At 35.3% G+C, this 14,751-nt stretch overlaps 1 protein-coding gene across 2 annotated transcripts in view; it reads left to right on the top strand.

Moving 5' to 3' along the window:
- The window catches only part of LOC127857871 (uncharacterized), a 70,991-nt gene that overhangs the window by 29,041 nt on the left and 27,199 nt on the right, over positions 1-14,751 (top strand). The window contains exons 3-4 of one of the 2 annotated variants that reach the window (XM_052394581.1): positions 1,860-2,013; positions 8,095-8,731. In XM_052394581.1, coding sequence (XP_052250541.1) covers positions 1,860-2,013; positions 8,095-8,232 — 292 coding nt within the window. In that variant the 3' untranslated portion in view covers positions 8,233-8,731. Of the gene's footprint in view, positions 1-1,859; positions 2,014-8,094; positions 8,732-14,751 lie in introns of those variants that run through there. The other variant, XM_052394582.1, reaches the window with a different exon arrangement.

Raw genomic sequence — 14,751 nt, 5'->3', positions numbered from 1 at the left:
CTTCTTTTATGACAATTATTGTAACAGTCCATCTCAACTATGCATGGCCCCATTACCAACCCTGGGGCGCCCCGCCCACATAGGCCACGCCCACCCAAAATTGCCTTTTACTATAATTTCTTTATTTCTACACCAATTCACTGCCAACGGTCAATCTTAACTATGCATGGCCCCATTACCGTTACCCTGGGGCGCCCCTGGGTCAAACATGCGGTGTGGGGATACGCGTTGGCCTCTGCCGTGCCATTTCTAGTTATATACTGTTTTGTTTTCTGTAATCAGTAGTAGTGATAAGAACTAATATTTTCAACCTGAAACACAACTTATCTCAGTCTCCCCCCCCCTGGAAAAATGAATGCCTGCAATAGATCTAGAGGTAACACATAGATATTTCTAACAACAGAACTGTTGACAATTATTGCACATTTGTGGTCTTGAATTTCTGGTCTTGAATTGAGTTTACCAGTCCTTGGGGGGAAAAACTAGATGCAAAAAAATGTTCTTGCTGGCAACATGATACTGCTGACTTTTAAGGCAAATATGGATTTTGCTCTTCATTTCTATCCCTGATATGTTCGGGCCATGTTGAATTTCCAAATTCCCCATTGTGATGGTAACAGATTTAATGCTATGAAACATGAGGATAACTGCATTTTGCAAATACATTGATGTTCGCTTTCCAAAATTGGCGAATGACATTTGATTGAATATAAAAATTAATCCATCTCAGATTTTTACTTCACGAAGTGAGGAAAAAGATTGTCTTTAGCCAAATTTACAATGTTATGTCATTATTATCCTCATTTTGGATATTTCTATGGATTAAATAAAGACTTGTTGCCACACAGATATTTTTAGCAATTTGCTACTTTGATGAATGCCAGAGAAAGCATCAGAGAAACAAAAACAACACCAAACTAATTGCTGGTCAATGCAGGTTGTTACAGTCTTATCCTATAAATACTGAACAATCTACATCTTTACTGACCATTTAGCTGTTGATACTTGCATGAGCCTTCACCACTTAGATGCATATTTTGAGGCATGTGTGGTCCCTTAGAAAGTTAGATTTAATTAACCCATTTATGCCTAGCGTCTAGAAAAAGGCCTTGGCAAACAGCGTAGACCCAGATGAGACGCCACATGATGCGGCGTCTCATCAGGGTCTGCGCTGTTTGCTTAAAGGAATTTCTGTTAGAAATATTCAAAATATAGAAATAAATATACTAGACATCCCTAATTTTGGAAATAAATTGATCCAATTTAGAAGGATGGGAGAGTCCACTAGGCTTAAATGGGTAAATGACCTTCCTTACTAGATTTCAGTTTTAAAGGCTTCATTTCCAACCCATAGTTACTGATGAGCAGCAAAAATCATAAAACCTGCATGAACAGACTGCGAGTGACTTGCAGGCTGTTCTGATTTTATGCTGTTTGCACATAGCCATTGTTTCTTTTTTGCTTCTGAGTTGGAAAGGGTTAAAGCATTATAAGTAAAGTGTCATACCAGATTGGAGACTGCACAGGCTAAATAGGGACTTGTACATGTATTTGTGATAACAATAATGACTTTTCTAGATGGAAGTCCATTTAAGGCGGAAAGTGTGGTATATAATTAGCCTGTGCGAACTGGACAGGCTAAGTTGGGACGACACTTTACGCACATGGAGACTGCACAGGCTAAATAGGGACTTGTATTTGTGATTACAATGACGACTCTTCTTGATGGAAATCCATTTAAGGTGGAAAGTGTGGTATATAATTAGCCTGTGTGAACTGGACAGGCTAAGTTGGGGCGTCACTATACGCACATGCATTTAGAATTGTTTTCTCACAGAGCGACTCAAATATATTTTCAGGGTAGGAGGGCTGCGCCTCGCGTATGGATACAACGAAGCCATTCTCAAGGACAACGATAAGTGCAAGGAGACGGGAGGACGAAACGAGCTGGCTGAGATATGTCGACAGATGATGGATAGGATAGGCTCAAAGAAAGAACTCTGGGCAGCTTTTGTAAGTAAATATGCTTTAAATCTTTCAGCACTGGAACCGAATTGTAAAGGCCTTTGCAAACAGTTTGGATCCAGATGAGACGCCACAAAACATGGCATCTCATCAGGATCCAAACTGTTTGCTATTCTGATAGTATTCTTTGAAAAAAAGTCGAAGAAAATGCTAATTTTAGAAATTCTGCAGACGACATTTTAGCAGACAACAAATTTCCCAGCATGCAAAGTGTTAAGATAGAGCTCCTTTTGTAAGTAAAATATATGGCTGTTTAGTGAAGCTAATGTTAACACTGTAGAAGTAAAATAAAAACAATTGTCATGACTCATGCCTTGCATAACCTAGGTTCTAATGGTCAAAAGTTCAAAAAGTGCTGGGGCATAGTGCCTTTAGTGAAATATTGTGAGTTCTCTTAAAATCTTTTTTTTGGCCAATTATATTAAAGACAAAATTAATATAAACCAGAAACAGTAAAATGGTTTCCGGATGATAACTCAAGAACGCTTATGCCTAGGATCATGAAACTTCTTAGGTACATTGATCATGACTCGCAGATGACCCCTATTCAAGGTCATTTGAAAAAAAAGTTATGAGCTATTGTCATCACCTTGGCGTCGGCGTCCGGTTAAGTTTTGTGTTTAGGTCCACTTTTCTCATAAAGTGTCAAAGCTATTGCATTCAAACTTGGTGCACTTACTATCATGAGGGGACTGGGTAAGCAAAGTTAGATAACTATGGCGTGCATTTTGACAGAATTATGTGCCCTTTTTATACTTAGAAAATTGAAAATTTGGTTAAGAAAAAAGTATACTTTTTGCGATTGGGAATATAGCCGAATTTCAGCTATAAAATCGGGACAAAAAAACCCTGCCTAGGATCATGAAACTTCACAGGTACATTGATCATGACTGGCTGATGACCCCTATTGATTTTTAGGTCACTAGGTCAAAGGTCAAGGTCACAGTGACTCGAAACAGTAAAATGATTTCCGGGTGATAACTCAAGAATACTTAGGCCTAGGATCATGAAACTTCATAGGTACATTTATCATGACTTGCAGATGACCCCTATTGATTTTCAGGTCACTAGGTCAAAGATCAAGGTCACAGTGACAAAAAACGTATTCACACAATGGCTGCCACTACAAATGACAGCCCATATGGGGGGCATGCATGTTTTACAAACAGCCCTTGTTTTTTATTGGGATGGGATGCATGTAATAGGCTATTTTATAAGATTTATTCGCTCTTTTGGCAAGTATTAGACTTATCAGTAATTTAGTCATAATTTTTTTAGCCTGTCACAAGGACCGGCCATATTATAAACTTTGCTGGACCGTAAAGAATTTTGCCTGACAAGACCGGTGGTCCGGCCTTTTCAGGAAGCCTGCTCTTGTGTACATGTTCTAAAGGGAGACTACAACAAACTATTAATGAACGTATGTAGGGTTAAGCATGAAACTGTACGATCTGACTCACATTTCTATAAAAGATACAATAGTTTTGCGCTTGTTGCTTTATAATAATTACACTTTCAAAAAAGCAGGTTGGCACCAACTGCAAGGTTTCTACATTTATGCCTGAATTATGCAACGCTCAGAGAAAGCAAGTGGTAGGTCTAAGCCAGTTTTATGACTGGCAGGTGGCATGTTATTGACAGGAATGGGAATAAAAAATCACCAACCTCACTCACAACATTGTCTACTTGTAACCCCTCTCTCTAGCTGTGCCTCAGTCTGACTCATGGTATCTGGTTTGTTTATTTCTTCAGTAAAAACACAGCATTCTGATGCAAAGAATTTAACATGCTCTATTTAACAGTATATTGTGTTACTCCAGTTAAACAATGTAAGGTTTGATAATTTCTTAGTTTTTCGCAACCTACTGGTTTGGGGGAAATTAAATATAATGTTAAGTTTGAGTAAAAAAAAAAAGAAAAGGAAACACAGTTGCATCCACATCACAAAAGTTTGATTTATTTATTTAAATAACACAAACAAAACTAGTAGTTTCCACAAAAGTTGTAAGAAATGAAAATGAATAAATAACTCCCCTGAGGCAAAGTAAAATAATCTTTCCAGTAGAGTTAGCAGTCTTCGAAATTAGCACATGCCCGATCGCCCGTGGCGAGTAAAATTACTGCCGGGCACATACAAAAATTCACGTTTGTGGCCCGCCGGGCATGTAAATTATTGAAGCCAATTGACAGTTTATACAAAAAAATCGTAAGCGGTTCTTGATATTTGCAGATCTATTTTTCAATTTTGCGAACAAACACCTTTCCGTAAGTTGTAAAACAATGAAATTCGATTGGTTTAACAACACGCACCTGCTTGCACACGTCATCGTTATTGTTTTTGACCGATGCAGTTCGGTCACATTCCGTTCTTATCTACGGTTTCTCTAGACATTAATCGAGAAGATACTTTTTGAATCGATCATTTCAATCAAGTAATACACTTCCGTTTTTGTCAATGTAAACAAGTGTCATTGTCGACATAGAGGCAGTATCTTAGGTATGTTGATGGGGCTAAGCCCGATAAAGCACTTCCAAAATAGAAAATTGACAATGATTTAGAGAAAAAGGAAGCCAAGAAATGGTATGAGGACACCAGAGAACGCTCTTTTCAAGAGCACTGGTGTAACGATCGACCGTCTTAATTCTAGTGATTGATTAGATGTAATTGTATTCACTACTATTGAAACAAATGTTCTGCTTTACTATGTGTAGCATGTAAGTGTTAAAATGTTGTGATTTGTTATAATTTTGGTTAAAAAAGTTTGGGCATGTAAAAAATATGTTGGGCATGTAAAAATTCTTAAGTAACTGGCCCGACTGGCATGTAACTTTTCAAAGCTAATTTCGAAGACTGAGTTAGACTGCAGTACTTCAGTATGGCTGCCTTAACTTATCTATTATTTAAACCTTGGGAGATTCTGCAACAGCTTTTATCATTCTGTGTGTGTCTATTTTCAGCAGCCAAGAATCCCTTTAGGCTATGCAGATGCTCTTATTTAATTCATTGTTCTTTTATTTCATACATTCTTGCAATCAAATATTTCTGCAGGCAGTTCAGAGGCTTTATTTGCATCATAACTCCACTTTATGACATTTCTGTAGGGTAAGGAAAGGCTTGGCATGCTTCAGGTTTAAAGCCAACTGTATGGATGATTATTCTCCTTTGTGACTGTCAAAATGTATTATGTTTCCTTGAATTTGTATAAATCAAAATTATGTTGTTAGTGTCTTTGAAAACATTGGGGGTTTTATTATGTGGCCCTGTAGAGATATGTCTTTTATTTTGGGTATTAATCAAGGAGCATGTACAGTGTGACACTACTAATGATCATGGTGGATATGATGGAACTGTTTTTGTGAGAGGTCTCAAATTAATTTATGTAATTAGTTGCTATCTAAATGTTGATTTATTTTTTGAGGACATGCCTTTAAAGTGGGATCAGGTGTTATGTTATTAATTGAGTCTGGAATTAATTTTCATTTGGGTTTTATAGATATACCATCTCAAATGAAATTCATATACTTTTTGTATAGGTCTTATTTTGATACCACCAAATGTGACTTTAAGTTGTTTACTTGAAATGATATATTAAACCTGTCTACATCAGGTGTTGCCCTTCACTGTTGACAATAATATTGCCTCAGATGTGACAAAAATAAAATGCTTGATGAACATGGCTGTCTATAAAATCCTCACCAATATCAACCTTAGTGTTAACAGATGGCATCTGGATCAATAATATATGATCATTATAGCACAAATTAATGGGCATGGTGTAATAAAACAAAATAATTATGCCCAGAAGCAAATAAACAGAGAGCATTAAAGTATAATAAATATGCTACTAGTGAGCTATATATTGATGTAGGTTGTTGTCAGAGTGACAACATTCCTTGGAGGAAAATATGTGATCCTTTTTCCCTATGATAAATGAGGGACCTGGTTTTGGAATTGTTACCAAAACTGGGCAGGCTACATTTGTACCTCAGATGGTCAAGCCCTCTACAAGTCTGACAGTCACAGGTTTGTTCCCCAGCCCGGCCGGCAGCATACTTGCAGTCCGCACATACATGCAGGCGTGTAGATGCAGCTGGGGCCTGTAAATAAAATCTGAAACACACACTCTCAAAATTGTTTTTAGACCTAAGTAGAAAATTTTGCTGGATTTTCATGCCCCCAAGAGGGCATAATTAGTGATTGCACCGTCCGTCTGTCTGTCCATCACACTTTGCGTTTACGTTTCCTAAATGCTCATAACTTATATGTCCATTCAGATGTAACATTCATATTTGGTATGCATGTGTATATGGACCCTTTCCATACGCACACAAATTTTGATCCCTTTGACCTTGAACTTAGGGTGCGCGTTTAGGTTTCTAAAAATGCGTTTAGTTTTGGAAAAATGCTCATAATATCTTTCAAAGCGTTTATTGGGGTATTTGTCATCCTATTATGTAGACAGCTTTTGTTTCATTTGGAATGTTTCCATTATATTGGTATTCACTCATTCAAATTTAAATTTATAGACTTGACCAAAGACTGAATAGCAAAACCATAAACCTGAAAGCTTCTTAAATAAACTGGAGATTTCTTCTATTTCTGATAGCTAAAAATCAAACATAATTTGAGAGGCATGACTTTGTTCTTAAGACTTAGGTAATAATCAAAATTTAAATTAGGGTGACTTCATTAAATGGGCCTTTTCACGGATTTCAGCATGTATTAAAGTTTGTCATAAAATGCTTTATATTGATACATGTAAACATTGGATCTAAAAAACTCCAGTAAAAAATCAAGAAGAAAATTAAAAGAAGAAAAGAAAAGTAATCCTCAACAGGGCTCGAACCACTAACCCCTGGGATCCTGGTGTAAAAGTCTACCAATTAGACCATTCGACCGTCTGTGCTCATACAATTAAGGAAGCATTTTATACTTCATATCAGCAATCTTCGTAGTGTTACAACTCACAAAATATAATGACAAAAACAGAACTCTCCAAATTGTTCAATTTATTCATGTTTCAACGCTTAATAATTTTCAGGTTCTTAAATCGTCAAAAGATGCATATAATGGCTATTTTAGAGCATGGTAAATGTTCAGTAGTACTGTCTCCTTACAAACATCATAACTAAGACCAAAATTTGTGAATCTGAAACAACTTTTTAAAATTTTGTCAATTTACCAAAACGTGAAAAGGCCCCTTTAATATTGATCATTTCTGCCTACATTTTCTGTAAGAAATAAATGCTGCAGTGCCAAACTGGAAAAGGTTTTGAAAAATTGAGGTCTTTAAAGCAAGCAACCTTGAAGAGTTCATTGAAATATGTGATAATTGTGATTGCATGTTAATCACCCATTCAAGTAACAAGGAATCCTAATGCTAATGGTCTAATCTTGGGGGATTACAATTTCTATCATGTAGCAGCTTTTATTCTGATTATCTTCTGGAGGCATATTGATGCATGAGATAAGTAGGACTTTCTAGTTATTTCTTCTCATTTCCATTTTAAGGAATGCTTCATTATCATGGCATTGATTTCTTCTGTTGGTGACAATACTTAGAGTCTTTTAGTGTCTGAATTCAGGACCATCTTCTTTTGAACTGCCTGTGTAGCTTTGGTTTCAAGCATTGGTTTATCTTTTTTTCAAAAAAGGAAATTGTCTTATTCATTGTCATTTTTTGTTGAAAGCAATAGTTTTTGGCTGTATTGCATTGTAATTTTGATAAATATAGGCGTTTTGCATGGTCCTTCCTTAAAAATGACTTATAAACAATTAAATAAAAATGCCTTTAATTTGCTTGTACATTTTATATGATGCATATGTTGCTCTGTGCTTATAACAATTGCTTTTTTAAATGTACTAGATTCTGGCTTGTTAGACTTAATTCACAATGATCACCTACATTAGCTGTAAATATTGCACTTCTCTTGCTCTCATCTCAACAAGACCAAGGGTGGCTCTTGACAGGCCCACTGGAACAGACGGAACACCCTCAATCTACTCAAATAGCGTTAAAAATATTTTGCAAGTTTTCTGTTCTTTTAATTGCAATTTTCAAATTACAGGTCACAAACGCCACCTGTGGTCGACTGGATGAGAAGCGTTTCCTGCTCAATATGACCGGGGTGAACCAGTACTCGTGGGACCAGATGAATCCGGGATATGGTTGGATATACACGCTCCGGTGCATGGCTGTTAAATAGAGGCATGTTGTGACACCACAAAAAATAATCTAAACTATTGGGCAAAACTGTCATGTGCATGTGAAAGTAACCAGCTCAAACCTACATGTATGTGAAATAGAGGTTACTTTGGCATTTATGTTTAATAGAATACAGAACTAACCCGTCTGTGTGAAATAGAAGCTCAAACTAAAACGTATGTGAGTAAGAGGCCAAACTGACAAGAATGTGAGATCAAAATGACATACATGTGAAATAGAGGCTGAACTGACATAAATGTGACAGAGGTCAAAAGTAGCACATGTATGTGAAATAGCAGCAGTGTCTATAAAGTGCAAAATGGCCATGGGTGTAAAATAGAGACTGAAACTTGAATTTGTGCAATATAGACCTACATGTATGTTTACATATTTGTTAAAAGGTGGAAAAGTGCTTTATACAAAGTAAGGATATATATCTTTTAATATAATTATAGCCTACAATAAGTGTTTAAAAGAGGCCTGAAGCAATATAAAACAGATTTAAACTAGAAATGGCGCGGCAGAGGCCGACGCGTATCCCCACGCCGAATGTTTGACCTAGGTGTGCCCCAGGGTTGGTAATGGGGCCATGCATAGCTGAGATTGACCGTATTGTCATAAGAGAAGTTCATCATCAATTAGAAGTGAATTGGTGTAGAAATGAAGAAGTTATAGTAAAAGGCAATTTTGGGTGGGTGTGACATATGTGGGCAGGGCGCCCCAGGGTTGGTAATGGGGCCATGCATAGTTGAGATTGACCGTATTGTCATAAGAGAGGTTCAGTATCAATTTGAAGTGAATCGGTGTAGAAATGAAGAAATTATAGTAAAAGGCAATTTTGGGTGGGTGTGGTCTATGTGGGCGGGGCGCCCCAGGGTTGGTAATGGGGCCATGCATAGTTGAGATTGACTGTATTGTCATAAGAGAAGTTCAATATCAATTTGAAGTGAATCGGTGTAGAAATGAAGAAATTATAGTAAAGGCAATTTTGGGTGGGTGTGGTCTATGTGGGCGGGGCCCCAGGGTTGGTTATGGGGCCATGCATAGTTGAGATTGACCCTAATGTCATAAGAGAAGTTCAGTATCAATTTGAAGTGAATCCGTGTAGAAATGAAAAAATTATAGTAAATGGAATTTTTTGGTGGGTGTGGCCTATGTGGGCGGGCGCCCCAGGGTTGGGATTGGGGCCATGCATAGTTGAGATTGACCCTAATGTCATAACAAAAGTTCAGTATCAATTTGAAGTGAATCCGTGTAGAAATGAAAAAATTATAGTAAATGGAAATTTTTGGTGGGTGTGGCCTATGTGGGCGGGGCGCCCCAGGGTTGGGAATGGGGCCATGCATGGTTGAGATTGACCGTATTGTCATAGGTGAGGTCCAGTATCAATTTGAAGTGAATCGGTGTAGAAATAAAGAAGTAAATGTAAAATAACCTAAAAAAATGAGTGATAATTTCTGACGCGGCCCCACCCCAACCCCTATAACTTTTGACCCAGGGGTCAGATCAAAATTCCAAATAGTGCAGGGTCGCACATATGCTCATAGCTACCATGTGTGTAAATTTCAAGGTTCTAGTGCTTTTAGTGTAGGAGGAGATAGTGGCCAGGACGGACGGACAGACGGACGGACAGACGGACGGACGGACGGCGGAGATCACCACAATATCCCCACCTTTTTTTCAAAAAGCGTGGGGATAAAAAGTATTTTTATGTACAATAGACAGCTACTCTTGCGCAACTAGTATGTGAAATGGTGGTTACAAGTCATAGATGTGTGCTTGAAAAAATGGCTGGGTCAAATGGATATGTTTACGACAAGTATGGGCAAGGCTTGTTATACATACAAAATCAAATAGTATTGCAGTGTGTGAAATGGAGGCCTAAATCGAAACGTGCATTGACACTATGGACCTGAATGGAAGCTATCCAAATGTGTACGCTTTGGTTATAAACGGACTACGTCGACATGTTTAAATTAATGGCCATTACTGACATGTGTATATAATATAGAGATTATTACTGTGATAACTATGAGATATATACCGCACAATGGCATACGCACGTGGACTTGAAGCCATTAGCAGATGAGACAGCTCGGAACAGAAATATGTTTGTGAAATTTGCGCCATTACCTGAGAAGTTATATTATATGCACTTTAAGATGCAGGAAGTTTGGCAGGAGAATAGTTATAAAGGAGAATATCAATGAGATTAAATATACAGTCTTTGTATTTGTCATATAACAGTAAAGGTGCTATATTCGGCCAGGAAACTTCTGTTTTTACATAAAAACTGTTTTTTGTGAGATTTGTTGTTCAACTTGCCATAGATTTTTTTTCTAATGTAGGTATTCAACTTCAAGGTATAAAATACACAAACTTGGCTTACACTTTGATAAATAGTGATCTGTTCGGGCTTTGTTGTGCAGAAATTGGTCCCATTCCTGTTCTTCAAAGGAATAAAAAAAAATATTTCCCCTTTGATTATTCTATTAAGTCCCTCTCAATCCAAGCTTGATTGTGAAAAAAACATATACAATTTTGATAAAATTGGACAAAGTTAGAGGCATTTTTGTATAGGTTGTTAATTTTTTCATTGGATCTAGATTGAGACAAAATATAATTGTGCATTTATAGCAAAGTATTTGATAAAAAAATATGATACAAAAGATGGCGAACATAAACATGAAATCATGCTTATCAACAAAAATCGAATTTCCCATCTTAAGGGCCCCTCCACCTCTCCCCAAAGGTGAAACGAAAACACTGAGCTATGTTAATATTATAACTAACCCCAATTCAATTTTTTTAAACATTTGCAGTGAAAAAATGCATACAATTGTTTCAGTCACATTGATAGATTACTGCTGCATATTTAACCATGTATAATTATCTGCTCACGGGTCAATCTCCGTTCAAACACCAATTAAGGATAAAAATGTGACATATCTGTCAGATAAATATGATCCATGTTATAGTGAGCAATGGCTATTAAAGCTTGTTGATCGGTCAATTTGCAGTCTTAAGAAAACAATTTAAGGTTTAACAAGTTTAAACTGAGTTAATTGATGCATTCAATATTTATATTCCGGTACAGTGACCTTGTCTGTTTATACAGTGTCACACTACCTAGTCCTTGAAAACAACAAAGATATGGCAATTATAGTGACAGTGCTACATTATAGTGACAGTGCCACATACATGTGTGTGTGTGGGGGGGGGGGGGGTACCATTTTGGGAATGGATTCCTTTGGATTGGTAAAAATCACAGCTTTTGTCAGGGCTTGACACTAACTTCTACAGATTGGTGTCGACAGGGAACCCTGACTATTAAAATTAGAGCAAAATCCTGGGAAAAACTGGTGTCCCTCACACAAATTTAGGGGTCTCGGGTTCCCGGGACACTGTTAGTGTCGAGGCCTGTTTGTAACTAAAGTAAGGAAATAAGTGTTGTAGTTGTTTTGCTTACAAATGCTTCAAAATTGACAATTGAAGTGTTTTCAATATTATATTTACTAAGGTTCAATTTATAGAGGTGGACGGGATGTGAGCTAAATGTTGAGATCTAAAAAAAATATTTTTCTGGAAACCTTTCATTGGGAATTTTAAGGTTCCATTTTGGAAAAATATATAAATTTTGCCATTGAGAATGGGGCCGAATACCCTGGCCCTGAATGTAAAGGAAAAAATATCCACTGTGTACATGTGCTTAATAGTTTAGGAAATTTAGGTATCATTATTTGGGTAAATTTTCCACCTTTCTGCTAATCTCCAACAAGGTTACATCTAATGGACAAAAGGTTCTAAATGTGCTTATGCTTTTCAAAATTGCAAAAATCAAAGAAATAATTAAATGTCAAAAACCAATCATTGGAGACAGTTACATGTAGCTTGTTATAGTTATATCCACAATAATATAATATTTTGCTGGTCTGAAAACTGGAATCTGATGAAACTGAGATTTGATGAGTGATGTCAATATGCTGCCCATAAACCCAGTGAGAGACTGGGGTTGCAAAAACACTGCATAGGTGGTTTATAGGAGACCTCTTTAAAAAAAGGAACCCAATTTTGTATGTGCAATATGTTTTGAAGCAGATAAATTTGTAAAAAAAACTTTTAACATGAGTATATATGGATATGAATTCTTTAAGTTATGTGATGTGTTGATAAATATTAAGACACCTGAATGCTGTATTATGTGGTGTTTTTGGTCTCTGTTTTTCAAGTATATATTTTTTTATGTGAAATTTTTTATGAAAAATGAAATTTAAATTTGAAACCCAACTGATTCACATGTGGTGATAAACTGAATTCATTTAGTTCCTATATCAACTAAATTGAATATGCTGCTGTAAATGTTTTGACGCAACACACTGTATATGTCCCAATTATTGTCAGATGTGTATTCATTTTCCCATTTTTAAGCTTTTTATTGACTCCACTTATTTCGTATTTAATAATTTTATTCATTATATATGAGCATTTCTAATTTCTTGGTGTCTAGTAGTTGTTGGCAACATAATTTGACTAAAACAACTATTGTTAAAGTCATGCTTGTACATAGTGAAATGTATAATGATGCTATTAATTAGGGTGGTAGTTTGTGTATGATAAGAAATTGAGCATTTGATAGGGTGGAGAATTTTTTGGGGAAATGCCATATGTACAGTTATATTTTTATTGACGGATATAATCATGTGTAGCAAATGTCAACCATCTGTTAATATTCATGCCAAATACGCCATGTTATTTCTAGTCAGGATTCGAACTTTGCTTATAATGTTAAAAAACACTGTTTTGTAATATCATTTTGTTCTTAGATTTTTACAATTATTCAATTATTATAAACATGTTTCATTACAAATTTATTTATTTATTTTACCACAGAATAATTAAATGAACAATACAAGACTATTTACAAGGGGAAAGTTAACAATGCAATGATAATGTGGATTATTTACGTCCATTATTATTTGCAAGCATTCACATCATTACATACAGATATGTCAACAAAACATTAAATTTTAGTTTCTCAAGAAATAGGCATTCAGACAAATATTTATGAAAATATTATAAGCACATTCAAATGTTGGACTAATTATTTAATCAAGTTTTTGCAGATCTGAAATAGCTTATGTTTGTATATCTTGTTTATTCTGTTGAATTTTCGTAAAAGATATAAAGGCAATGTTTGACCTATCACAATTGTTGTCAAATACTAGTGAACAACATTTGAAACAATACTGCGCTGACTTTTTATTCATTTTCTAAAAGTACTAATAGTTTTCACATTTTATTTGGACCAAACTGATAGTGCCATGAACATTATTTTGCAAGTGCTTTATTGTTATTACACTATTTCTGTTTTCTTTATAGCATTGATTTCATACAAATAAATTATATAGTACCAGTATGAATTATCAATAGATGTATGCCATTTTAACGTAGTCTTTTGTACTTAAATACTATCATATGTTATGTTCATAAAGCAACCACGTCTTTCACATTGAAAGAAACTGTATGTTTAACCCTTTACCATTTAGAAACGTATTTTCAAGCATGTGTAGCCCCTTAGAAAGTTATATTTAATTAAAGATCTTTTTTACTAGATTCAAGTTTTTAAGGCTTCATCTCCAAAACCTTAGATACTGATGAGCATCAAACAAAATAAAACCTGAACAGACTGCGAGTTACTCACAAGCTTTTATGCTGTTTGCACATAGCCATTTTCACTTTGCTTTTAAGTGGGAAAGGATTAAATAACTGTATTAATGTCAATGTTAAAAGATGACTTATAGAAAAAAAGTTAATGTCCTGAACAGAATGTTACTATACATTGATTCAATATGACATTTAAGCAATTTTCTTAAAAGTGTACATTGAAATTGAAATTCTTGAACGGGTTGTTGACTGCGAATGACATCTTTTTAAAAACCAGTTTATCAGGATTTAATCAGTTATGAGTTGTGTATCTTTAATCATATATTTAGCATAACTTTGCACTGCCATGCTTCGATCTAGATGCTTATTCTTGCATTTATTTTTTTGCTGTATATCAACTGTAAGCTTCTCATAAATAAATGACATTAAATGCGCTTTGAAATAGTTGAGTGCTTCCATTAGTACAACCTCTTGTTGCTAGAAATTATTATACATGTATAGTAACTCAATTGTTAAGTTGATGAAATGGGTTTTTCAATTTATGGTGCTTTCAACCAAGATTTCATACTGATACAAACCTTATTAACTGGAATTGAGTAAAAACATATATTTTAACTAATTGTTAGTGCTTTAAAATTCATTGTTTTCTTTATTTTCTTTGTTTATAAGTCTACTGCATTATTTTAACTTCTCAAATTAACCTTTCAAAAATAGATAATTATCATTAATATTAAAAAATAATATCATCATCATTATTTAAGTTCTTTTATGTTAAATAACTTATTGTTATATATGTATATTCATAGGTTACTCAATTATGTAGGCAAAATCTCTATTGCTAAATGTTACATTTTTG

This window comes from Dreissena polymorpha, chromosome 14 (assembly GCF_020536995.1).
Source record: "Dreissena polymorpha isolate Duluth1 chromosome 14, UMN_Dpol_1.0, whole genome shotgun sequence".
In the NCBI taxonomy this organism is placed as follows: Eukaryota; Metazoa; Mollusca; class Bivalvia; order Myida; family Dreissenidae; genus Dreissena; species Dreissena polymorpha.
This window is presented reverse-complemented; position numbering and strand designations above follow the sequence as displayed.